This window comes from Lepidochelys kempii, chromosome 19, assembly GCF_965140285.1.
Source record: "Lepidochelys kempii isolate rLepKem1 chromosome 19, rLepKem1.hap1, whole genome shotgun sequence".
In the NCBI taxonomy this organism is placed as follows: Eukaryota; Metazoa; Chordata; order Testudines; family Cheloniidae; genus Lepidochelys; species Lepidochelys kempii.
This window is the reverse complement of record NC_136398.1, coordinates 9,735,300-9,762,417: the sequence shown is the minus strand read 5'-3', so window position 1 is coordinate 9,762,417 and position 27,118 is coordinate 9,735,300. Positions and strand designations below refer to the sequence as shown.

At 49.2% G+C, this 27,118-nt stretch overlaps 1 protein-coding gene across 3 annotated transcripts; it reads left to right on the top strand.

Annotated features, from left to right (window-relative positions):
• Window positions 1-1,092: 1,092 nt before the first annotated feature.
• UBXN11 (UBX domain protein 11) lies at window positions 1,093-26,654 on the top strand. 3 transcript variants are annotated; one of them, XM_073317599.1, is made up of 15 exons: window positions 1,093-1,152; window positions 2,348-2,433; window positions 4,216-4,253; window positions 4,980-5,090; window positions 5,516-5,616; window positions 6,473-6,527; window positions 8,111-8,187; window positions 9,678-9,792; window positions 12,767-12,984; window positions 13,278-13,355; window positions 20,933-21,053; window positions 22,107-22,210; window positions 23,272-23,342; window positions 24,557-24,703; window positions 25,524-26,654. In XM_073317599.1, the coding sequence occupies exons 2-15, from the start codon at window positions 2,375-2,377 to the stop codon at window positions 25,681-25,683; spliced, it is 1,455 nt and encodes a 484-aa protein (XP_073173700.1). In that variant the 5' UTR covers window positions 1,093-1,152; window positions 2,348-2,374; the 3' UTR covers window positions 25,684-26,654. The 3 variants fall into 3 exon arrangements, with proteins under 3 accessions (XP_073173700.1, XP_073173702.1, XP_073173701.1); XM_073317600.1 differs by lacking the exon at window positions 2,348-2,433 and having other exon boundaries at window positions 1,095-1,152; XM_073317601.1 differs by lacking the exons at window positions 20,933-21,053; window positions 22,107-22,210; window positions 23,272-23,342; window positions 24,557-24,703; window positions 25,524-26,654 and adding an exon at window positions 14,730-16,262.
• The last annotated feature ends 464 nt before the right edge of the window (window positions 26,655-27,118 follow it).

Below are 27,118 nucleotides of genomic sequence, written 5' to 3'. Positions count from 1 at the left end.
CACTTACTGGTGGGAGATGTGGGGAAATGGAACAATAGCAACAAAAAAGCATTGCCAACCCCTACATTCATAAATCATGAGTCAGGCCACCCAAAATCATGAGACTGACTTAAAAATCATGGGAGTTTTAGAACAATAAATTTTGCATCCTTTTTATTTGCATTCTGGTTTTGTAGCTTTTTAGGGTTCATCTTTTCTCCACAATCACGAGGGCTGGAATCTCTGTATTTTGTTTAACGAAATTGTGAGACTTTCAAGAACACTGCAAGAGTTGGCAATTCTTAATGCTTAAAGCACAGGACCAGACCAGAGGTGATCTGGGTTCTGGTGTGCGGCATGACCTTGGGCAAGTTGCTTTCCCTCTGTGTGCCTCAGAGTTATCATCTGTACTGTGGGGAAAGTATTGCTTCCCTGGGGTGGGTTGTGAAGATTAACCCTCTGACATACCTGAGGCTCAGAAAAGCCTATACACAGAACAGCATGCAGCTGTCCCATGAGCCATCCTGTGGGCACAGGGTGAGTGTCGAGCTGGGGAGGAATGCCTGCTGGAGCAGTGCGTCTCCTAGGATGGCACACAGACTCATAGGACCTCAGGGTTGGAAGAGACCTCAGGAGGTCATCTCGTCCAACCCCCTGCTCAAAGCAGGGCCAATCCCCAATTTTTGCCCCCGATCCCTAAACGGCCCCCTCAAGGATTGAGCTCACAACCCTGGGTTTAGCAGGCCAACGCTCAAACCACTGAGCTATCCCTCCCCCCCCCCGCCGCTGCAGTACACAGGGCGACGAGGGAATTAGCCAGGAGCCCGGGGCCGGCTGTGGGGGGGTCACAGCAGGCTCACAAGTGGGGGCCCTGCCACAGTCCTTGGGCATGGGGATCCCTGGGCTCGGCCCCATTAACATGGGCGGGGGGGGGTTAATGCCTCCTCCATGCCCCTATATCCCATCAGGGGGAGGCGTCAATGCCCTGCCCCTCTCCCCAGCTCAGACCCATGAGCATGGCCGGGGGGGTTTGCAGGACACCCGAGCGTTGCATGCTGGGACTAGTGGTCGACCCACGGGACTTTCGCGGAGCCAATCATCTGGCCCGGCCGTAACCGGGGCAACCGCGGCAAACAAGATGGCGTCGCGTGGGCCGAGCCCGACGGGGGGAGAGTGAGTCCGTTAAAAGCCCGCGCCCCTCGGGGCTGGGAGCCGCGGGGGGGAGGCTCCTCGGGCCGGGCTGGGCCGACCACGGCGGCTCCGCGGGGCCCTCAGTGCGGGGGGGGCCGCGACGACGGGCCCAGGGATGCCCAAAGCCGTTGGGTTGCGTGGTGACGCCTTATGAGGCCATTGGGTGGCACGTTGTGAGGTCACCGTGTTGCGCGGGGACGCCGCCTGAAGTCATCGCCTTGCACGGTGGCCGTTGGTGATGTCATAGTGATGTCATAGCCTTGCATGAGGATCTCCCCCTCCCCCCCCCCGGCCGGGCATTGCACTGTGGTGACTTGTGAAGTTGTCGCGGTGCGCACTGATGACGTGCGGGGGGCTTGACCCGGTGAGCTGACTTATTGAGGCACAATCAGTACGCCCGCGCTGGTGCGGTGACGGAAGGTCACGATGCTTGAGTTGGTCCCTCCACAGCAACCCCAGGGAAAGTGGCAGCCTTCGCCTGAGGGCTGCACCCAGCTGGCATGAAACGGAGCAGATTGTGGGGCAGATTGTGAAGCAGATTGTGGTTTTTCACCTGGAGGCTGCAGCCGGTGTGAAGACCACAGGGCCCACAATGAAGTGCTTGACGTCATTTCTATGGGTCTGTCTAAGCAGCAAAGAAAAACCTGCCACTGGCCAGCCAACTTGGGCTTGCAGGGCTGTTTCATTGCTGTGTAGATTTCTGGACTTGGGCTGGAGCCTGGGCTGTACGACCCTGCGGGGCGGGAGGGTCCCAGAGCTCGGCCTCCAGCCTGAGGTCATAAGTCTACACAGCAATGAAAAAGCCCCGCAGCCCCATCTTCATGAGCCAGAGTCAACTGGTACAGGCCAGCAGCGGGTTTTTCTTTGCTGTGTAGACATATCCTATGGGACCCCACAGGCAAAAGAGACCCCAGCATGAAATGCACCTTTTGCTCCAAGCAGCATGGCTGGACCTGAATCCTCTGCGAGGCTCCCTGCTCTGTATGAAAGACGAAGGGTCAGGCTTTTAACTCCGTGGTCTGCCCTAAGACCAACCTGCTCTGAGGGAAACCTCTACAATGTGTGATGATAAAATACATCCTGGGGTCATCAGTGTGCCTCAATCTTGTGTTCCAAGGCATTTCACTCTCAGTTTCATCTTGCAGCCTGGAATTGTAACACTGTCTTTGTTCCCTAGGATCTAGAGCTGTCTAAGGTATAAACCATGAGTTCTCCTCTTTCCTCCCTGGGGAAGCACCGCAGAGTCCCGCTGCAGAGTCCAGGGTAAATGAGACATGAGGACTCTTCCTTGCGTTGTCTTGTTGCCATCTTTGCTTATTTGTGAAATTTTGATATCAGCTGCTTCTCCTAACACTATAATCAAGGCATAAATGACAAATGCCTCAAGACCAGCAAACTCTCACCCCACACTATATACTTCACAGCTGTGTATGCTGCCTGGTATAAACTGGGAGGGTTCTTCTTTGGTCTTGATCTTTCAAGATGCTGGGTCCCTTCAGCTCCCATTGAAGTCAGTAGGATTTAAGGGTGGTCAGAACCACATTCTGCAGTCACTCAGCACCTTGCAGAATTGGGCCCTAAAAACCAGTATTTTGCCATCCCAAATCCAGCTGTGAGCCACCGTTCCATGGTAGGGCCCTATATGAATCAGAATAGTCTGTGCAGTTATACTAGCAAGAATAACCTTGCTGGAGCTCTTGGTTCTATGGCAGGGGTGGGCAAACTATGGCCCATGGGATTGCCAGCCCTGGCTAAGGCAGGCTCCCTGCCTGCCCTGGCCCTGTGCTGCTCCCAAAAGCGGCCAGCACCATGTCCCTGCAGCCCCTGGGAGAGGGGAGTGGGAGCAGAGGGCTCTCTGTGCTGCCCTCGCTTGCAGGCACCGCCCTCCACAGCTCCCATTGGCCAAGAACGGGGAACTGCAACCAATGAGAGCTTTGGGGGAGGTTCGCACAGGCAGGGGCCGCGTGTGGAGCCCCCCGCGCCCAGGGGCCGCTGGGACGTGGTGCCGGCCGCTTCCAGGAGTGGCGCGGGGCCAGGGCAGGCAGGGAACCTGCCTTAGCCCTGCTGTGCACCACTGCCTCCACAGAGCCGCTCAAGGTAAGTGGCGCCGGGCTGGAGCCCGCACTCAGAACCCCTCCTGCACCCCTGCCCTGAGCCCCCTCCTGCAGCCATCCTGCACCCCAACCCCTTGCCCTGAGCCTCCTCCTGCACACTGCACCCCCTCCCATACCCCACACTTCCTCCCACATCCCAAACCCCTGACTTGAGCCCCATGCCACACCCCTCCTGCACCGCAACCCCCTGCCCTGAGCCCCCTGTTGTGCCCTGAGCCCCCTCCTGCATCGCAACCCCCTGTCCAGAGCCCCCTCCTGCACTCCGCACCCCCTCCTGCACCCCAATCCCCTGCCCGGAGCCCCCTCTCCCACCCCTCCTGCACCCCAACCCCCTGCCCTGAGCCCTCTCCCGCACTCCACACCCCTCCCTGCACCCCAACCCCCTGCTCTGAGCTCCCTTCCGCACTCTGCACCCCCTCCTGCAGACCGCACTCCTTCCCGCACCTCAACCCCCTGCCCCAGCCCTACATTCATGGCCCTGCATGCAATTTCCCCACCCAGATGTGGCCCTTGGGCCAAAAAGTTTGCCCACCCCTGTTCTATGGCCTTGTGGTGCAAGCTGATCCCTAGCTGGGATCAGGAGGAATATTGTACAATTCTGCATAGCACGGTTGACCAGGTTTGTTGTTTGTCTTTCTTTTGCTTGTCCCTGGTGCAAAGCAGCTAAAGTTAGTTGTGGCTTCCTGTGATCTCAATTGCTGCTAGGCTGCTCTGAATTTGTTGTTTGTGTGTGAGCTCACTCAGCACACAAAGGAAGAGGGGGCTTGTTTGATTTGTTTCTGTGTAGTGAACTGGTGAGAAAGTATAGGTGGTTGCATTTTAAGAACATTTTTGATGTAATTTAGAAGTCTGTTATCCCTCAAACAAATTACCCAGCCGATAATTAATCTGTCTGCTGTTTGTTTTCTGTATTCCCTATTCTTATGTGCAGGAAAAGGACAGTGCCATTTAAACTGAGTGCTTACAATGGTGAGTAAGGCCTTTCTCTTCCCTTTATGCGTCTTTTGCATTAAAGTGTTATGTGCTTAGTTCATTTTCTTGTCCTTGGTTTCTCTCTCCTTCCCACATCTGTCTTATATCAGATTAGTAGAAATTAGTTTTCCCATCCCCAGGATTCGTTGGAACATGGTTAACTCTCTAAAATAATTTACAGTTCCAAATCAAGCTGCTTCCCTCATTTGTCCATGCTGTCACCTACGCTCAGAACACCCTCCCTAATGCAGAGCAAATTGCGTCTTCCAAATCCCTCTTTGAAACTCCCTTCTTCTGTGAGGCTCACAGACACTAATCCTGGACAGTATTATGCTGTCGTCACCATTGTTCTAATGCGCAAACAGTCCCACCACTCACCTCTCTCACCCTCAGAAAAACATACTCTAAATTAGCACCATGGTCTGCTTCCCAGTATAGTTGTGTGTCCGATCATTGTCTGTCTGTTTAAAGTGTAAGCTCCTCAAGTTATGGACTGTATTGTCCTTTGAGTGTCATACTGTGCCGAGCACGCTCTTGAAGCTTAGTAATCATCACTTCGGAAGCCTTTGCGTGGGCGAGTGGGATTGTGCAACACCCTTTCCCCAACCCTCTCCTTCCCTGATGATACACCCCAGCATTATCCTCACAAGATTTTGGTGAGGCATCATCTAAAATGTGGACCTGGCCCAGTCTCTAATGCTTCTTTGCCTCTTTGATTCACAGAGGATGAAGCTGCGCTACTGAATGACATCCTGTCTCCTAGAACAAAGTTTCCAGTGCAAGACATTTCCCCTTCCTGCTCAAAGGGAACAGCAACAAAAACAAGTACCCATGGTAATGTCTCTGAAAGGACATTTGCTGCTGAGCCAGACACAGTGCTGGCATCAGGGTCGATAACCTTAATGGTCCATAGATGGTGCTTGATAAGTGAATCCAGCTACAGAGTCTGGTGCTCATTTCACATCCCTGAACACTTACTTACCCAGTGTGCCAGTTGGTGATCGAGGGATGCATGCACAGTGTCTGCTGCAAGGTCCATATCTACCTCTGTTACTTTGGCCAGGGACTTGCAGGATTTATACATGGTGCCCACAGGACATCCATTCATGCTGTCTGCGAGGGCTAATCCAGGATTCCTGCACTATGCTTTCAGCCCATGTAATGTGGCACTGGATGATCATAAGGGTTCCCCTTGGTCAATTTAAAATTATAATTCTGAAGGTGCTTTTTTGGGTGATGTGTTGTACTTGTGCTTATAGGGGCAGCTCCGACTGACATGGAGCTCATGTCCTCCATGATGCAAAAAATTGCTTTGTTGGAACAAAAAGCAAAGAGCCAAGCACAAGAAATCCAGCTGAAGGTAAAAATGCCAGCCTCATTTGGGCCCTGTCTGAACAGTTCTAGTTTGGGCTAAAATGGTGTAATTATTCTTTAGACAAGGCAACTGCTAGGCCTGTATCTTACTAATTACAGAAACCACCCACTATAGAGGCCCAGTTGCTGTTACCACACTGCAGTAAGGAACAGTCCCTGTAGTGATCCTAGGAAAAAATGAGCCCTAACACCTAATGTCATTGACTCTTCTGCTTTGGATGTTTCTTTTCTTCCTTCCATTTTATAATGTTTGAGTTGATAAGGCCAGAGGTCTCACTGAAGCAGACACACCCGATAGAAATGGGAATGGATAGTACCCTGTTGGTGTTATAGACACTTTAGGGTAAATAGTGTTTCTAGTGGCTAGAAGATCAGGACTCCTGAGTTCTAACCCCAGATTTGCCATGTACTTACTACTGACTTAACTTTGAGCCACACCCTCAGTGGGGGTAAGAAAGCATGAGCGCAACCTGCATAACTGGCCTGTGTGCGAGAGGAGGAGCAACGATCATGGGGTCACTACTCCCATCTCATGCAGGTGGGCAATGGATGGGCAGGCAGGGTGACTTGGTCCCTAGCCTACTTCTGGGACTGCGCAGTTATGTGCTATTCCCTTACTCGGGGCCTGTGGTAACTCCACAGTCCAGCCCTATGTGATCTTGGGACAGGCCGCACCCTTTCTAGACCTTACTTTGCCCATCCATAAAACAAGTGTAGTTAACCTACCTGGCTTCTGGGAGCAGAGTGGCTAAATCAGTCGGTATGTGAAAAGTGCTTTGAGATCCTCAGAGGAAAGGAACCAAGTGCAATCATTATTTTTGCCTTTTTTCTTGGATCTTCAGGCTAGAAAGGTTGCTGAACTTGAGAAGCAGGTGAAGATCCTTCAGAAAGGAAAAGGTAAGTTGTTCTGTTCTTGGCAACCTCCTGTTTCCTGTGTGTGGCTTACATTCTCTTCAGGTGCGTTTACACTACCCACGTTATAGCGAGGCTGCTGCAGCGCCAAACGAGGGGTGGTAGCTTTTTCACTGTGCGTGCGGCTCCTGGCGATAAAGCACTGTCTCTACTGGCACTTTTAAGCCTAAAACTTTTGTCACTCGGGAGGGGGGTGTTTTTTCACACCCCTGAACGACTGAAGTTTTAGAACTGAAAGTGGCAGTGTAGACACAGCCTTAGGCTCAGACCGTGCTCTTTTCCAATACTGGGAGGTGCTGCTGTGGACCTCAATACAGTCCTTTCCTTGGGGAAGCCCAGTTCCAGTACCCCGCCAAGGACAACTGTGAATTACAAACTCACTGCTTCATTTGCCAGCAGGTTTTCAGTTCATGCATACACCTGCTGACTTTTAAGCTGCTGGTTTCTGGTGCAGCGCTCAGATGCCACAGTGACCTGCTTTCACTATGGTAAAGTGTTCCCACAAGACTGAGAACCTGAGCAGAAGATGGCCACGTAACCACTTGGTGTGTAGTAGTGGTCAGAAGAAACAAGGCTGGGAAGAGAGCAAACAAACCAGCGTTCAGATTTAAGCCGATTGAAGAAATAGGCCTTTTCCCAGCTAAATAAATCAAAAAGGCCTCTTACAGCCAAGGTTTACTGTGTGACTCAAAGGACTCTCACAGCCAAAGTTTCCCCTTGTCCCACATGTGATCTAGTTCCAAATTTCATCCAGCCTTGAGTGAATCTCTCCCTACAGTTGACTTCCCTCAAAGTCCCTTGGAATTCAGTAGTTCCCTCAAGCTGAGCCCTGACACATTGGGTGGGATCAACAAAGGTACTTAGGTGCTTAAACTCCAGATGTGGGTGCCTTCATTTGGGGTTTATGTGCCTAAGTCCTGGTTTTGCTCCACTGTAATTCACAAAATTCCTGATGAACCCTGTAGGGGCCTAAACTCACTCGGCACCTAAGTTTTTCAGAGTAAAAGTTCCCTAGGCGTCTGTGTTCCTGCCTATGGGCATGTGTACTGCTGCCTTCCCCCAGTCACTTTGATGATTTCTTTACTCAGGGAGTAGGGTGTATCCACCTTGTCAAACTACAGACAGGGTTCATATACCCCATCATGTGGTGGTCACTCTATTCAGCACAGCAGAGTAGATCCAAATTCACCGGGTTGCTGACTTTTGAATAGATTCATAGATATGAACTGGGTAAGTCAAGTCACGCCCACTGTATTACTGCAAACAGCACCATTTACACATGAGCTCCTTCTGTGCAGCATAGAAGCTCACCAGTGTTGCCCATAAATAACTGCCAAATGTGTCTTTTCATCCATCCACATCTTTTTGGAGGTGATCCTGGTTGAACAGTCAGGGGACAGTGGGCAAAGAGTTGTGTTTTCAGCTTCTGTGCCTTGCCGACTCAAGTGCAGTTATTTATAGACGGGGCTGAGGATCCTTGTACTCCCTGACACTGATTATCTCAGCTCTTGTCTGAAGCTTTTTAGAGCAAAAATAAAACACCTCAGGTCTCTGTCTTTCCTCTGCAGATTCCCCAAAGTCAAGCGGAATAGAGGAACTGGAGGTGAAGTGTCTTCAGCTGCAGAATCAGGTCTGGGAAATGGAGGTGAGATTCATGGATGGACCCCCCTGGCCTCACCCTGTGCTCCCCTGGAATTGGCTTCCTGTTCCTTCAGTCCATAAATGTTTGGTTCTTACTAAGCTGCCAGTTTCAATATCACTGCCTGTTATTACAGCCTCTGTACAGAAGGAACAGGTTAAATGGAAGATGAGGGACATTCCCTAATCCCCTTCCCACTCCTTTTCCTTTCTCCCCTTTTGAATCTGTTTTGATATATGATGTAACACTCAATAATAATTAGCAGCTTGCTAATCGTAGCACCGCTCATTCTGAAGAAGCCCAGGGAATTGTACATAGATTCTTAGACTGTAAGGCCAGAAGGGACCATTAGATCATCTACTCTTTCTGACCTCCTGTAAACCATCAGCCATTACATTTTACCCAGTTATTCGTGTAAGGAGCTCAATAATTTGTTTAGCTAAAGCATATCTTGCAGAAAGATATCTAGTCTTGATCTGAAGACATCAAGAGTTGGAGAATCCATCACCCTGGGGAGCACTTCACTCACCTGTGATATGCAGTCATCTCTAGGGTGGAACACAGTAGCCTTTGAACAGCTCACAGCAACACTACACAAGATTGTAGGACAGAAAGTGAAGAATTATTTATCCAAATTGCAGTGTGGGGAACATTTATTAATACTATTACTACTTTGCATTTTAACTCATTTCATCCAAAAATCCCAAATCTGCTCTATTACTATCCCCATTTTACAGACAGGAAAGCTGTGTCACAGAGAGTCAGTGGCTCTTGATACATGCTCAGCTGTTTGATATGGAACCACAAGACTTTTCTCTATAATACAAAATTGATGTCTGACTGAAACTTTAACCTGGTGATTAGAGCAGAGAACTGGGAGTCAGGACTTCTGGGTTCTTCTTCCAGTGCTGCCACTAATTTCACTGTGTGGCCTTGAACAAGTTTTCTAACCTCTCTGTCGTTCAGTTTTCCAGTGTGTAAAATGCGGGTAGTTGTCCTGACTTAACTCACATTTAGTTGTGGGGTTTAAAAAATTAATGTTTGTGATGTACTTTGAGATCCTTGGGAGATAGTGCTAAGTAAATATAGCACATCATTATTATTGACACCTGGCTAGATTGCATGCATTTTTAATAGTGTTTATATGCAAACACTTATGCCTCCTCCTTTTGATCTGTATGGCTTTAGTTTTGTTTCAGTCCCTTCTTTTGCTGTTCCAAGTTAACTGGCTGACTCAGTAGAACTGAAAACTCTTTGCAGTGATCAAAGACATGATAGACTGAGTACTGAATGATTGATCACTGTGGATAGATTCATACAACTTTTGGAGTCCATGACATGCTACTCTTCCTGCCCAGTGAGTTTTCTCACCCCCGCACCTTATAACAAGGTCAAACTTGTTCAAGGCAACACTCATTTTACAGCTCCCATTCCTGGCCTTTGATAGTCCCATGCTTCTCAAGCTAGTTCATCCTCTTCTCATCTTCCCCATGCAGCGGTTTCTGAATGATTATGGATTGATTTGGGTTGGAGAGAGGAATGAACAGCTGGAAGAGTTGAAATCATTGAAGAAGCAGGAAAATCTGCCATCAAGGGGTCTCTGGAAACCAGGTAAAGCAGCAATGCCCTTTGCTGAGGCAGACAGCCTGCCCCTCATGGGGTATTTAAAAAAGGCATAATATTCTCCAGATTGGAAAAACAGATAATTTGGGATTTATTAATCAATCAGATTCATGGCACGATAGGCCTTTGTGACTCCCCTTGAACTGCTTCATCGTGCCAAGACTTGTGCAGAGAGCTCTTAGCCCGTAGGTCATTCATTCAATTCTTATTATTTACGTAACATCTTAGCTGGGTGTGACCCTGGAAAGATGCACCTTTCTATCTGAAATGCCTGGTCCAAAAACCTGTTCGATTCATGTGTTTGACTTTTTAGTTTGTGTTTAGAGATGAATTTTTAGTGCCCTTTATATAAACTTTATTAACATCTCTGGACACAACGGAGGAGGTTTTCAAAGGCGCTAATGAGAGATAGGTACCTAACACCCTTTGACTTCAGTCACCTAACTGCCCTTTGAAAACCTCCCCTCTATTATCTGTAGAACAGGCACTATGTGGGCAGTAGCAGGTCAGGCTTCCCCCTTACTGCACTCCCCTCCCAATATGCTTCAACTCTAACCCGGAGAGACCTCCCCTAGGTCTAAGAGGGGAGGTTGGTGTCAATGACATCCAGCCTTTGGCTTCTCTGCTGAGGCTGTTGAGAAGGGGGCATGGGCGGTGGGTATCATAGGCTGGAGGAGGCTGAGCCTCCCCAAACAGCCAGGAGTGTCCCCACCCATGCTCTGCCCCCAGGCCCCCTCCTGCCAGTTCCTCTGTCCCGGTGCTGTAGCCCTGGCTCAGGTTGGGGCTGGGGCTGTGCTTCCCACATGGTGCTCCAGGGCTGGGGACACTAGCCTGGGACAGGGGCCGGGGGCTGCAGTGGGGGGAGGAGGGGCTCTGGTGGGGGGCACAAGAGGGGACTTCGGCTGGAAGGGGCAGAGCTGAGGGCTAGCCAACCTTAGCCAGCGGTTCACACGCTGCCCATGGAAGGGGGCCTATTAGGAATGATGGCTTCTGGGATCTGAACCCCCAAATCAACCCCTTTGCTTTAGGGAAAGACAAAAAACGGTCGTGTGGGATTTTCCAAAGCTTGTAAGTGTCGTAGGTGCACAGGTATCATTGCAAATCAGTGGGACTGGAAAATCCTACCCTTAAATGACAGAAAATGCAGTGAGGGGAAGGATTTTGTATGGCCAGAGCACAGTGTGGAAACAGCTTACAGCAGAGGTGAAGATACCCAGTGAAAATTAGTACAGCTTGATGCGGGGATGAAAGGGTCTAATGTTTTACAGATAGCTCTGGATGCAGGTTGGGTACAGGGCCGTCCTTACCCATATGCAAAGTACACAGCTGCGTAGGGCACCAGGAAATTTTGGGCAGGAAGTGGAGCGACTCGGCCCCAACCTGCTCCGCGCCGCCAGCAAGTGCTGGGAGGCGGTTCCCCCCTGGCCCCCAAGCCTGCTCCTCCCCCCAGTCTGGAGGCCCCGTCTGGAGGCCACATGCACACACACCCTGTGGGGGGCTGTGTAGGGCACCAAAATGGCTAGGGATGGCCCTGGTTGGGTATGATAGGTCCCACAGACTTTCAAATGCTAAGGTTCTTCCCTGTTATGATTTCCTCATGATGATCCTGGGGTCTACATCCTAACCCATTTCAGTAGAAAGAAGACTTGCAATATAACACAAGCAGCACCAGGAACATAGTTTAGTAACTGCGGATATTTTATAAAGCCCATTTCTTTTGTGGAGCTAATGGGTCAGCTATCAGGAAGAAAATCTTCAGAAGCAGTCCCCACACTTTGAATGTTTGGAGCCTGATTCCAGTCTGAGGCAACGCAGACATGAAATGGGTGTGAGATCAAAATCTGGCCCTTTCTGTATGTATTAGGTGCATTGATTTGCCCCGATTGCCTGACCCCATCAAAGCACACTATTGTTCTCTTCCTCCAGCAGCCACGTGAGTGGTTTTGTTGGGAGCAGGTTGCATTGTGTTGAATCCTATAGTATTTAGTGATGGCTTTCTGATAAGTGGCAAGAGAGAATTATGAGAATATACTTGGGACTTGTAGCAGCCTCACCTTCAGAGTGCTGTGAAAAGCCCCCGCTACTTAACTTTCATAACTCCTTGAAGTAGGTAAGGGAGATGATCTCTGAATAGCAGTGGGCGTAAAGCACAGAGGCTAGCGTGTCAGTTCACTTGGCCTTACTTGCAGATTGATGCATTTACAGAGATTGTTTCCGCTTATTGATGCCATTTTTATCCTTTGAAGGATGTGTCAAAAGCAGAATTGAAAATATCAGAGGCCTCATCCCAGTCAACATCTCTGCGCTCACTTCCTCTTCTCATATACTTCTCCCACTGTCATCTGCACATCTCTCCTGCTCTACCCCATAAACCTGGCATCCCTTTCTGAAGCACCCAAAAGACCTCCCTCTCCCCAATAATCCACCAGCAGGAGAAGGGATTGTCTAGAAAGAGCAATTTGCCTGAGATCAGTCAGTCAGCTGGTGTCCCATCTGTGTTCCCTGCAGCAGCCTGTGCTGAAGTTAACTGCTGGTCTAACCTAGGTTGTAAGCTCTTTGGGACAGGCACCTCACCTCCCTCTTTGTATTGTACAGCACCAAGCAAGGAACGATGCTAAGTACATTATAACCATCAAAATAATCAGGGCCTCCAAGGAGTGCAGGCTGTGGTATTGGCTGATGATGCAGTTTCATAAGTTGATAACAAGGGGACTGGTTCTCCACTGTGGTGTTATATACACCTGTGCAGTGTGGAAGCGAAACACTGCCATTCTGATGTGATAGCATTTCACACTCCCTTCCCAAAGGAGTAAATGACACAAAGTGGAGGCAGGCGGGAGCCAGGCCCAAAATGGTAGGGTTTGGGCAGCACCTTTAACATGCCCATGCAGGGAGACGTGTGGATTCAACACTCCTGTCTGCAGGCTCCTCCCTGACGATAACTCTGTTTTCCTTGCTGCAGGTCACTCAACTGTTTCCAACTACCCAATCGATTTTGATTTAATTTTTGAAAACCTGAAAGATTTAAACGTGCTGGCTGGGGAAGGTGTGTCTCAAATCGAACGTACAGCAGGAGGTGCGAGACTGAGGCAGCCCCAATCGATATCCCTCACTTTTTATCAGAATGGGATAGTCATGTTCAACGGACCCTTCCGGTCGTATGAGGAGCCGTCCACGCAGGTATGGACCAATTCCTGGAGGAAGTCAAGTTATTGCCATCTAACTATTCCCTCAGCAAAGGCTGAGGGTGGGAGTGGGGAAAGGCTGAGGCTTGTGGGGGTCACTCTAGTCCCATCTGCCCCCCACAGGGCTTCGTGAGGAATGATGGTTGTTAGAGGATCTGCCAGTCTTTCCCAGTCAGAGATCCTGTGGTGCCTTTGTAGGTCTCCAGGTCTGATGCAGGTGGAATGTATCAGCAGCAAGGTACTATGGAGTCTGAGGCCTGATTTTTAAGCATTCATGCTTTGTTTCAGCAATGTCTTCAGGATATCATGGATGGCTATTTTCCCTCAGAGCTACAGACGCGCTACCCGGATGGTGTTCCTTTTCAGGTAAGCAATGCAAAGCCCCTGCCATCTTCCTTTTAGGAGAAATCCCTCTCTCCATGCAAACTGCTTCTATCGTATTGTTTGCACCACTCTGCAGGCCTTTCTCAACACGAAAAGCAGTTTGATGTTTCTAAACCCAGCCCACGTGCAGCTAGACTTTTGAGGTGGGGCATGCACCTGCTACAGCCGTTACAGGAAAGGGCTAGGCCTTTGTGCACTAGAACTGAACGGTTTGTCTGCTTCAATTAATCATGGGTTAGAAAGAGACAGTGAGGGCAAAATTTCTGAGTCACTAGAAAGCAGTCAAAGGCGGGAGGTGTGACGGGTTGAACCCCCTGGGGTGTCACTTGGTGTGCTGGGACACCACTGAGTCAAACTATTCTGCCAGCCTGGGCCCCTTTTTACCTGGTCTTGCTGGACTGGGCTCCCCAGCCTTTTCCAGCCAAGCGCACAGGCAGGGCCACACCCAGCTGCACAGAAAGACAGAGATCTGCACTGAGAAGGCTCAGCTTACGGGGCTTGCCACAGCACCCACATGTCTACCCCCACTCCTTTTGGAGTACAAACCGAAAATTATATAAAATTCACCTCTTCCCTCAATGTGGAGGAGGGTGTATACAACTTCTTGCCCCCCCCCCCAGTTATTAGTCACATAAACTGGGTTGTATTATAAACCAGAAATAAATGTATTAGCTATAAAAGGTGTATTTTAAGTAGTTAAGGAGGTAGCAGACAGAACAAGGCAGATTACTAAGAAAATAAAACACAGCACACAAACTAAGCTTAATACACTAAAGAAACTGGTTATATGTAAGTTCTCACCCTAAATGTGGTTCTAATAATCTTCACAGGTCAGACACCCTTGCAACCAGGGTCCAGTTCTTTCCCCCAGTTCAGTCTTAGGGTACATCTACAGTACGAAATTATTTCGAAATTATTCTGTTCGAATGTTTGGAAGCTATTTTTATACGTTCGCTCTTCTGTGTCCCCACTAAAGTGCGTGAATTCGGTGGAGTGCGTCCACAGTACCAAGGCTAGCATCGAATGTTGGAGCGGTGCATTGTGGGTAGCTATCCCACAGTTCCCGCAGTCCCCGCCGCCCATTGGAATTCTGGGTTAAGCTCCCAGTGCATGATGGGGCAAAAACATTCTTGTGGGTGTTTCTGGGTTTGTGTCGTCAGTCGCTCCTCCCTTCGTGAAAGCTACGGCAGACAATCGTTTCACCCCTTTTTGGTGTGCAGACGCCATACTGCTTTCAGCAGACGGTGCACCGCTGCTTTCCTGCTACTATGAATCCACCTCTCATTTTCTCTCATCTTCCTATGTAATCTCTACTATCTACTCTTTCTCTTCCTCATCGAACGCTTCCGCCGCCAGCTCTGCTCTCCCACTATTGTCGCGCTTCCGAGCTTCTCCATGTTGTCTGTCCTGGCCCCCAGCTCCGTAAAAGCTACAGAAGACAACCATTTCCTGCCTTTTTTCGGCTGCCGTGAACGGAACAGCACCTCTTCCGCTGCCACTCTGCTCTCCTACGTTTCGCGCCCTTTTTCCAGGATTACCCGTGCAGGCGCCATAGCCATGGAGCTTGATCAGATCTCTGCTGCAGTTTTGACCATTGTAAATACCTCGCACATTATCCATCAGTATGTGCAGTACTTGCAAAACCGGGCAAGGAAGCAACGACAGCGCGATTATGGTAGTGATGAGGACATGGACACAGACGTTCCTAGAAGCACGGCATGTGGCAATTGGAAGATCATGGTGGTATTGGGCCAGGTGCATGCCATGGAATGCTGATTCTGGGCACGGGAAACGAGCACAGACTGGTGGGACCGCATAGTGTTGCAGGTATGGGATGATTCCCAGGGGCTGAGAAACTTTCGTATGCGTAGGGCCACTTTTGTGGAACTTTGTGACTTGCTGTCCTCTGCCCTGAAGCGCAAAGACACCAAAATGAGAGCAGCCCTCACAGTTGAGAAGCGAGTGGCCATAGCTCTGTGGAAGCTTGCAATGCCTGACAGCTACCGGTCAGTCAGGAATCGGTTTGGAGTGGGCAAATCTACTGTGGGGGCTGCTGTGCTGCAAGTAGCCAATGCAGTCATTGACCAGCTGCTATCAAGGGTAGTGACTTTGGGAAATGTGCAGACCATTGTGGATGGCTTTAATGCGCTGGGGTTCTCTAACTGCAGCGGGGCGACAGATGGAACGCATATCGCTATCTTGGCCCCGGAACACCGGGGCGGCCAGTACATAAAGCTCAGGGGGTACTTTTCCATGATGCTGCAAGCAGTGGTGGATCACAAGGGACGTTTCACTGACATCAATGTGGGATGGCCGGGAAAGGTGCATGACACTCGCATCTTTAGGAACTCTGGTCTGTTTGAACAGCTGCAGGAAGGAACTTACTTCCCAGACCAGAAAATTACTGTTGGAGATGTTGAAATGCCTACAGTTATCCTCGGGGACCCAGCCTACCCCTTAATGCCAGCCTCATGAAGCCATACACAAGCACCCTGGACAGTAGTTAGGAGCAGTTCAACTATAGGCTAAGCAAGTGCAGAATGGTGGTAGAATGTGCATTTGGACGTTTGAAAGTGCACTGGTGCAGTTTACTGACTCGGTTAGATCTCAGCACAACCAATATTCCAATTGTAATTGCTGCTTGTTGTGTGCTCCACAGTATCTGTGAGAGTAAGGGGGAGACATTTATGGCGGGGTTGGAGGTTGAGGCCACTCGTCTGGTGGCCAGTTTCTCACAGCCAGACAACAGGGCGATTAGAAGAGAGCAGCAGGGCGCGCTGTCCATCAGAGAAGCTTTGAAAGCCAGTTTCATGACTGGCCAGGGCACAGGGAGACAGTTGTGTTTGTTTCTCTTAGTTACCCGCCCCCTATATATATGAAAGGAAATAAAGTCACAATTGTTTAAAAAACATTCTTTATTATTTGTTGCACAAAACATTGAGAGAAATCAGAAGCTAGACAGGGGAGGGGTGGGATATTGGGTTAGGGGGATGGAGGAGGAGGAGGAGGGAAGGACAAGTCCAGAAACCAAATAAAAATGTAGGATATGCCCGCTTTCTGCTGCTTGTGCAATCCTCTGGGGTTGACGGTGCGGGTCCCCGTAGCCTCCCCACCGGTGTTCTTGGGCGTCTGGGTGAGGAGGCTATAGAACTTGGGGAGGAGGGAGGGCGGTTATACAGGGGCTGCAGCGGCAGTCTGTAGTCTTTCTGTCTTTCCCGCATTAGATCCACCAGACAGCGGAGCATGTCAGTTTGCTCCACCATGAGCTTGACCATAGCATCCTGCCTGCTCTCATCGCGCACGTCCCTCCTCTCTTCGTATTCACGTAACACTCTACGCGACTCCACAATTGTTTGCCTCCATGCATTCAGCTGGGCCCTATCAGTGCGGGAGGACTGCATGAGCTCCGCAAACATGTCGTCCCGAATTCGTTTTTTCCACCTTCTAATCTGGAACAGCCTCTGGGATGGAGTAGATAGGGGCCACGTTGAAACATTTGCATCTGCTGCGGGAGGAGAAAAAGGGAGGGTAGTATTTTAAAAGAGACATTTTAGAGAACAAAGGGGACACTCTTTCTCAGTGAAACAGGCAATTCATAGTACACAGCACATGTTCTTTCTGTACAAGGTCTCATTTTGCCTCTTATACCGAAGTGCCTGCCGCTTTGGTGTGAATAAGCCCCCACATGCAGCCGGGCAACAGAATTCAGCTTGCAGGCAGCCATGGTAAGCCCTAGGGGCACGTGGGGTTCTGCTTCTTCCGCATTCATTTCAGTGTTTTCAAACTGCTGGGCCCCCTTTACCCTAGCAAGCAATGCCTGGTGGGTTTGCATATAAAAGGAGGGCCTGCAGGCTCTCTGGGATGATCGCTTCACACAACCCTCTCCCCCCCACACCGCGTGGCTCTGAGCAGGGATGAGCCCTTTAAACTAAATGCAAACAGCCCAGTGCAGCTGGGTTTCCCCCCACCCCTCACTGTGTGGCTCTGATCAAGCTCTCACTCACCAGAAGTGCCTTCTCCCGGATCACGGTCCGGGAGCATGCCTTGGGAATGGGGGGAGGCTATTGGCTCCAGCATTAAGAACAGTTCCTGGCTAGGGGGGGAAACAGATTCCCCATTTGCCGTCTGTGCACTGTCCTCCTCTTCCTCCAAAAACTCATCCTCCTCGCTCCGTGCTACTCCCCCCTTGCAAGTGTCCACGGTCAGTGGTGGGGTAGTGGTGGCATCCCCCCCATAACTGCATGCAGCTCATGGTAGAAGCGGCATGTATGGGGCTGTGACCCAGAGCGTCCTTTCGCCTCCAGGCTTTTTGGTATACTTGCCTGAGCTCCTTGATTTTTGTACGACACTGCTCTGTGTCCCTGGAGTAGCCTCTTTCCGTTATGGCCCTGGAGACTTTAGCGTACGTATTTGCGTTTCTTTTTTTGGAACGTAGTTCTGCCATAACAGATTCATCTCCCCAAAATGCAATGAGATCCAGTACCTCCCGTTCGGACCATGCTGGAGCTCGTCTGCGAATCCAGGACTGCATCGTCGCCTGTGATGGTGGACTGTGCTGATGGTCGCCTGAGATGGTGGACTGTGCTGATGGTCGCCTGTGCTGATGGTGACCAAACAGGAAATTCAAAAGTTCCTGGGGCTTTTACTGCCTACCTGGCTAGTGCATCAGAGTTGAGAGTGTTGTCCAGAGCGGTCACAAGGGAGCATTCTGGGATAGCTCCCGGAAGCCAATAATGTAGAATTGCATCCACAGTACCTGTAACCCGGAACTGCGATCTCGATTTTAGCGCTACTCCACTTGCCGAGGTTGAGTACAGAAATCGGATTAAAGAGCCCTTTAAATCGAAAAAACTGGTTTGGTCGTGTGGATGGATTCAGTTTTATTTCGAAGTAACTTGGCTAATTGTGAAATAACCGCGTACTGTAGACCAGGCCTAAGTTGTTTCCAGCAGTCATCTTGGGTGGGATAGCAGGGGAGAACTGAGGACCTGGATTACCTCACTCCCCACCCTTAAATAGGATTTGCATAAAGCAGGAATCCTTTGTTTCCTAGTTTGACACTCCTCCCACACACCAGCTTCTTGTGGAAAAGTACAGAATTCAAGATGGGTTCCAGTATCAGGTGACATGGTCACATGCCTCTGTAGGGCTCTTGTAGCCATTCTTCACAGGCTGACCCACAGATTCACAGGAAGGCCATCCGCCCGGTTTGGCTTTTCCATTGTTCTACCTGAAGTGTTAGCAGTGGGCGTCACTCAAAGTAGCTTAGCTGAAATACAGATACATAGTCAAAATTCCTAATTTCAGATACAGAAATGATGTATGCCTACAAATAGGATAATCGCTGTTAGGGGGCTTATTCCTTCACCCACTTACTTCCCTGGTCCTTCTCGCATGAACAGAGAGCAACAATACCCGAAGTCCAAAGGTGCAAACAATTCGATGTTTATTGGGGTGAACTTCCAGCAAGCATGATTCCAGTTTCCTTCCTTAGTATCCTCCTTCCCAGCTCTGACACCACAGAGCCTTACACCTGTGTCCCTGTTCCCATTTCCCCCTTTAGCAAAACATGATTCCAACTTCCTTACTCCCATTCCCTGTTCCCATTTCCCCCTTTAGCAAAACATGATTCCAATTTTCTTACCCCCATTCCCTGTTCCCATCTCCCTCACCCGCATGCCCACCCCCACCCCCCTACTTCCTGATTGACTGCAGACTATATAGTAAAACTTGAGTTCTGCTTTGCTATACCTTAACCAATCATTTTCCTGAAATTTAACTAACCAATCCTAACATATTGTAACATGATTATGTAACCAATTATATCCCACCACCTCAATTAGTTTACACCCAGCAAAATTAATTATACAGCAGACAGAAACAATCACAGAACCAGACAGAGATTATACAGACAAACAAAGCAAAGTGGGAACTATAATGTCAAAACAATACAGAAGTGAGGATTCCACATCCCAGCTATTGATAAGTGAGTTCTTGCCAGACAGGATGCTATCAAACTAAGTTTCCTTTTACATTTTCTAGGCACTTCCCTTTCTCTGGAGGTGATAGGCACTATCGGGACAGGATTGTATTCCTAACAGCCCAATAGCACCTTATTTCAATGTGACTAGTTTGGAATGTGAGAATGTGACCATTCACTTCCCAGTTTATGGCTGCCTCTGTTGCTTAGCCAAAGGCCTTAGCCTAAGAACTGGGCCTCAGACTGTCACAGTAAGAGAAGGCCCTTACACTGGCAGACAGTGGTTTTGATTCTTTCTTTTATACCTCTATAACTAGCCAAGTGATAAGAATACACCTAAATTCTTAGAGTATAGGCCTTTACAGACAGACCTGAATATCTATATCCTAACAATCGCATTCAGTAAATCGTAACCTTTCCAATGATACCTCACATGAGCCATCTTGCATAACGTATATCTCAGCTATGTCATATTCATATCATAAGCATATTTTCATAAAGAATATGGAATGACACGTCAGCGGAGGCAGCTGCAGAGGATATTATAATCCAGACCTTCACATATAAAATTAGGAACACACATCCCATGGAGCTGTATGTGCTCAGCCCCCCTGGGAAATCAGGCCACTTCCGTGTAGGTGCCTAACTTTAGACACCCGCTTTGAAAATGTTGGGCCTGCCACTGTGGGGGTTAGAGAATCATGGGGGAATGGAAGATGCCCAGTGGGGACTTAGAGTACATCTACGCTGCAGTAAAACACCTGCGGCTGGCCTGTGTCCGCTCACTTGGGCTCGCAGGCCTCGGGTTGTGGTGCAGACATTCAGGCTTGGGCTGAAGCCTTAGCTCTGGGACCCTCCCCCCTCACATGGTCCTAGAGCCTGGGCCCCAGGCCAAGTCCAAACAGCTACACAGCAATTGTATAGCCCTGCAGCCTGAGGCCGATGAGCCACAGGGGTTTTATTGCAGTGTGGACGTACCCAAAGTGGCCTTGTGCTTCTCTGACAGTTATGTTTTGCTGAACTGGGTGGAACTGGGGACCATGGGGGGGCTGAATATGGTGCTTTTGCTTCTTTGGGTTCAGAGAGACATCTGGTGGTCCTGGCTGCTTGCACATCCCTTCTTCTGTTAGCACAGATCAAGGCAAACGCCTGGGTGAGCCTATCGATAAAAAATAATACTTTACAATTTCACATCACCTTTTATCTGAGGATCAATTTTCATAGATGGGAAAACTGAGGCACAAAGCAGAATCAAATCACTGTACAAATGTATGCAAGGCTGGAGTGATCATCTGTCTTAGGGTCTGGATGTGATATTGAACTGCTAACTAGAAGGGTTTTAGACTTGAAGGGACACAGGTGTGGGTTTATTTTTCTGGAGGGTCTAAAAGGATCTGCAGACAGCTTCCTTTATAGGGGTTCTATGTTAGAACCACCCTCAGGAGGAATTAACTGTCTCTGTTAGTTGTTTGTTCTTGTTTTGTTCTTGCTGCTTACCCTTTAGTGTGCTCTGATGCAGTGAGAGCTGGGTCCTGGAGGCAGACAGGCTTGCTAATGACAGCTAGAGTTAATTTAACAGGTAACTGACAGAAGAGACGTTTTCTTTCGGGAGAGGCAGCTACCAGAGAACTTTCCTGGCCAGGGGCAGGTAGTTGGCCATTTGAAGTCAACTGAGGTAAAGGAAACCAGTGAGATCCCAGGTGAGTCTTTTGCCATTCCCACTAATCCCTGGAGATCCCCTACTTAGCCCCAAAAGAGAGAATAAATAAAGCCCTGGTGAAGCCTGGCAACAGGCATCCAGTTACTCAGGAGTTAATTCTGAGAGTCTCTGAGTTGCATGGTGACGTTCTGAGAGGAGTGTTATGTGTGTGCTTCCACGTACTGCTGCAGGAGCTGAGAGCTGCCCCAACAGTCAGTTTCACGGAGATCACAGCAGCAAACAGTCCTGAGACTTGCCATTCATAAAATACCACAGTTTGGGCAGTTTTCCCAGACTGTGCATGAAACCCACCCACTTTCTGCATGAAACCCAGAGCTCATTCTCAGCAGAGGTCTTTCCAACATCGCCCACTTGAGACATTCAGAAGAATAGCGTGGGTGACGGCCTTCAGGGACTGGGCCTTCAAACAAACAATTGTTCTATTGCAAGTTACTTATTTAAGTGGACATCTTCCCCCCTCAAGATGCCAACCTCGTCTTCTCCATCTCCGATATGTCACAGCACATCTCCAAGCCCTGGGGGAAAGACATATTATTTAGGACGATCTCACAGGTCCCTTGTTTTCCTTCTGCATTCCAGAAATCTGCTCCAACAGTTGCCAAAAATGACTCTCTCAGACTGAAAATTAAACTGCTCTAGCTAGATCTTGGAAGATCTGGTGACATATGTTCTGACATGTAGTTGTATAGTGGGAGTAGTCATGGTTATGGTTATGTATGTTCCTGGACAGCCATATATGGCAATATATAATAATCTATGCATATGCATTTCCCATCAGCAATTGTATATCGCCCTGTTATTTATTAGCTGTGAAGAGCTGCTCATATACTGTGGAATTTGGATCACATGCCTTATGGGTGATTCTAATAACACATTCCCAAAAGGGAACTGTCCAAAGTGTAATTCTGATGAGCCCAAGACGTGGAACATTTTAGTATTCGTTTAATTGCTTGGTGTGATGTGATACATATAGGATTCCCCTTCCTGCTTCCCCTCCCTGTCTCTCCCCCCTGTTCCCCCCCTCTCGTGGCAGGTCCCAAGCTCTCACCGGAGCAGTTTCTGAACAAACTTCCAAAATCCTTGATCCGGGAGGGACAAGTGATTGATATCCGAGGGCCAATCAAAGAAACTCTGCAGGTATGACAGAGCCCCTGCATGCACTGAGTCTTAATGGCTAGGTTATGCTTAAAATTAAGGTTGACCTAACTATATCTCTTAGGGGTGTGAAAAACACCTCTGAGCTCAGAAGTTAAGCTGATCTCACCCCTGGCGTAGACACAGTTTGGTCAATGGAAGAACACGGCTCGGGCAGTGGATTACCTACAGTGATGGGGAAAACTCTTTCCGTCGCTGTAGGAAGGGTCTACACTATGATGCTACGAGTGGAATAGCTACAGTGCTGTAGTGGAGCTGCTGGTAGTATAGACGTTTTCTGAGTCTGCAGTTACGCTGGCGTGAATCAACAGTAACTCTACGGAAGCTAACAACCTTACGTAGGTGCAAATAGAATCAGAACTGGGCCCTTTCTCTTGAAAAATCTTCAACCTCCTGAAAAGACTCCAGCAGAAAGCATGAGATGTATTTTCACCAGGCCCTTTCATCCCTTTCTGGAACTGTATCGTTTCTACCTGAGGGGGGGGGGGGGAATCATTCGTAACCCATGTGATGATTGAGTAAACATTTCAGTGAAGTTACTGTCTCGGGTGTTCGATCTAGATCCTGTCATTTTGCTTGAAGGGGAGCAAGTAGTTTCCTCAGATCAGTGTAATTATGATAATTAAACTTGGTGTCCATACAGAACATTTAGAAGGAAATAGACCAATCTAGCTTTATTGGATTAAAACGGACGAATCAATTAATGGGGGAGTTAGTTGTTAGATTAGAAGAAGCCCCAGCCAGCACCAGGACCAGGCCAGGCAGATTTTTTAAAAATAAATAGTTTAACTAGGTACAAAGTGTAGAAGCCATATTGACCATTTGCTGGAGAAACCTGCCTGCCTGGTGCTGTGCAAGCCTGCTGCATCCTGTTGGGAGCAGCAGGGGAGAGGGAGCATGGAGAAGCCATTGGCCTTGTAGCTGGTGGGCTCAGGAGGAGGGCACATTCTCCACCTGTGGTCAGAAAACAGGGGACTAGCCCCCATGTATTAATCCAGGAAAGCTGGGCCAATAGTATCTGAGGTTTCCCTGGTTGGTTTCAGGGCTCTGATGGGACAAGTAGCAATGAAGTGATCCTAGTGGAGACGCCCAGCCTTGCAGCAATGAAGGAGAGGTAAAGGGCAGTGGTTCCCTCAGCAAATGCACGGTCAGTCTCTCCTGTCCATCCACTAGCCATCAGAGGCAACCTGCAAAGATTTGTTTTAATGGTTTTTCCCATTTTTGCTGCTTTCTGATGGATAAAGAGGGCCTGGAAAGGGAGGGTTCGTTTGTGTGGTTTAAAGCAAAAATTCAAGAGTTTTTTCTGCTTGGTTTTTACTTCAGAAATAGCAGGAAGGCCAGGTTTGATCTTTCCTAGTTTTGGGAGGTGTCTGAGATTTTTATGATGAATCCCGACATCGTCAGCAAAGGCTTCCTTTATTCAAAATGTTAGCTAGCCCTTGGTATTAAAAGGGTGTTCACAAGAACAAGCAAAACCCAAGGAGTTTGAACCAGTCTGGCTATAAATTCTTCCTTCTCTCAATTTTCACCCTCTGAATGGGAAAGTGCCTCCAGAGAAGAGATGAGCAAATGGGGTCACCATTTCACTAGTTCTCCCATAGTCAGCGAGTCTTCCAGGCTAGACAAGACTTAATTTCTAATGTCACCATAAACCAAGCAGAACTTTGTATTTAAAAAGGCAAATAAACAACCCTACCAAGCAGCCTTGATCCAGAATAAGGAACAAAAAAAGAGCACCAGCTTATCTCAGAAAGTGAAAGAGCAGCCTTGCATGATCAGATAGGCTACAACCTCTCCCTCACGCAAAGGGGTAGGCGGTTGGGGCTGTTTTTCTACATTCAGCTATTTCAAAGGCATGTAGCACTTTGTAAGCCATTTTGGCCTATTTGCCCACAAGCAATCAGGGTTCAGGGAACTGCTAAGGGTATGTCTACACTGCAGAGCTGAAGCTGCAGCGCTGTAAGGTCTCCCGTATAGCCGCTCTATGCCGACAGGAGGGAGCTCTCCCATCCGTATAATTAAACCACCCCCAACATGCGGCGGGAGAGCGTCTCCCACCACCACCATAGCACTGTCCACACCAGCGCTTCTGTCTGTGACACTTACATCAGTCAGGGGGATTTTTTTTTCACACCCCAGACCGACAGTAGTTTTACCAGCTAGTGTAGACATTTCCGTAGATTTTTAAGGTACCGTTCTCTATTCCAGCACCTCCCTTTTCCCTTTGGCTCTCTCCTGATGCCCTATCCAGCCTAGGCCACTTAGCATTGCCTGATCAGTCTCTGTAAAATTGCTGTTTCTTGTCTAACCGGCTTTTATGGCTGTCAGGTTGCAGGCAGACGAACAGGACCAGCCTCCAGCCCCCAACATCTCCACTCTCCGAATAAAATCTGAGAATGGGGAGCAGACATACATTGTAAAAATGCTCTTCACAGAGACCATAGGAGACCTGCGCCGGCACCTCACCCAGAGCAGGTAGGTATAGGGAGAGGAAAGAGGGGTTTTTGCAAGCCAGGTCAACAACTCCACCCCACTGAGTCAGGCCACAGCAAAAACTGGGCCAGTGGCATTTCCAGATCCTGCTTGATCCCTGGAATTGAGCCGCCTGAAGAATACTCTACAGTGTAAGTCCAGCAGGTACAGGATCACAGGGCCTCTGCCTGCCAGATGCTGAGCCCCCTCAGCATACAGTGATGTTAGTGGGGGTTGAAGGTGCTTGTCACACTCAGCACCTCCAAAGCGGAATCAGGATCAGGCCCATGGTTTGGGAATTGTGTAGAGATTTCAAATCCTACCTCCTGCAGGGAGCGGACATCTCCATAGTCTTCCATGTTTCTGGCTCTTCTATTTCAGTAGGTCCCAACTCATCCTTACCTCCTGCAGTGTCGTTGTTGCCTCTGCTCCCCACGCCCACTCCTCAGCAACCCTCACCTTGACTGTTGCCATGCCCTTCTCACAATCCACTTCAAAACTGCCCTGGTTCTTAACATCCTGGAAGCAACTCTGGCCTACCAGAGGCACCTTCCGTCTTCTGTCCCTGCTCCCTTTACAGGACGTAGCCCTGCCTGGCCTAAGCTTTGTGTGCCTGGTGATCTGTAAGAGCTTTCCCCGCTGTAGCTGTTGCTGTCTGGAACAGCCTTCTACGGGCTGGGCTTTCCATCTCAGCTGGAAACACCTCTGTTCCTCATTAAATGCTCTAGCCTTCTGCTCTTGTGTAACCCTGCAACTAGCTTATTCCCAGCTGCTTTGTGGAAGGAACATGGCTCACAGGAAAGATTGTACTGTTCTTTCCTAGGGGTGGAGAATCACAGCTGTATGAGATCATCAGCACCTTTCCCCAGAGAGTGTATGCTGACAACTTCATGACCCTGCAGGAGTGTGGACTGATTCCCAACGCCTCCCTTCTGCTACGGGAAAAGATCCCTTCAGCCAAGGAGGGACAGGGCCACAGATAGTTTAACAGCTTCAGATGAGCCAGCTGGCCTTGCAACTGCTACTTCACATGAAGCAATTTGCTTTCCTCCACCAACATCTCCTTCTCCATCAGGCTCTGTGCTAAGGCAAGAGGACAATCAGATAAGCTACAACCTCTCCCTTACTCAAGGGGGACGGAGGGTGCGGTTATCTTTCCAGATTCAGTTGAACTTCATTGTTACCTGGGCCTACCACCTCCTGTAGGCAAAGCAAGTGGGAGAAATAGCCCTGGAGATCTAGCTCCTCTCTGCACTATGGGTGAGAGAACTGTAGTGACTCAAGGCTACACACCCTGCCAGTCTGGATCCTACTAGCCTCTGGGGGCTGCCTTTAGAGGCCTGCTGGGCCTGTGGCCTCATCACATGGCAGCCTACCTGTGTAAATATTATCCTGGGGGACTTGTATCCAAGCTGGGTTTCTCACCACCGTTGCTGAAGGTCACATGATCTTTTTGCCCCTGAGAGGCTGCAGTGAGTTCACTTCAACACCTGTGCCTTCATCTGCAGGTCCCTTATGTCTACACTGCAATAAAAAAACTGGCACCACTCTCAGAGCCCACATCTGTTGAGCTGGGCTCAGGATGGGGGGCTACAACTAGCAGCATAGATGATCAAGTGTAGTCTGGAGCCGGAGCACTGAGACCCACCCTGCTTGCAGAGTTTCAGAGCCCAGACTCCAGCCCAAGCCTGAATGTCTACACTGCAATCTTTAGCCGGTGAGCCTGAGTCTGCTGAGCCAGGCCAGACATGGCCATACCATGGTCTTTTATTACAGAGTAGACAGAGCCTTCAAGAACTAAGTTTATATATAGTATAGGTGAAATGCTGTGAGGGCCCTCCCAGCTAGGTTACAGTCCCGTTTCCACATGCATCTGCGCTCTTCATTAGGGCTAGATTCCGATCTCACACTGTTGTACAAATGGGCTTAACTATTAAAGTCAATAGGGTTAAACTGGACTGAGTGGAATCAGGCTGAGTCCTTTGCAGGGCTGAGACACAGCCAGAGCCACTCCAGCGAGGAGGTGCCAATACTTTCATTTCCTCTACATGAAACATTTCTTCCTTTAAACAGACCCCAAGTGTCCAGTGTTAACAGCCTCCCAGTCTGTATGGCTGAGCCTGGTCACCATAGTGCCAACCATCTCTGCCTTCCCATGAGAGACATACTCCCCCCATTTCTGTCCTGTGCAAGGGCCCAGTTCTCAGGCTTTGTACCGTGTTGTCATTTATCCCCTGGGCAAAGTACTATCAAATCAGCTGAGTGGTGCTGTGCTTTCCACTTTGCACACGTGGAAATGATCTGGCAAGTACAAGATGGGAGGATTCCAGGCCTTGAGAGTTAAGGACCCAAGCCCCCTTCTGCATCAGCCTATTTCACTGCAGGACAGAGTACGATCTCTGTGACTAGCTTAGGCAC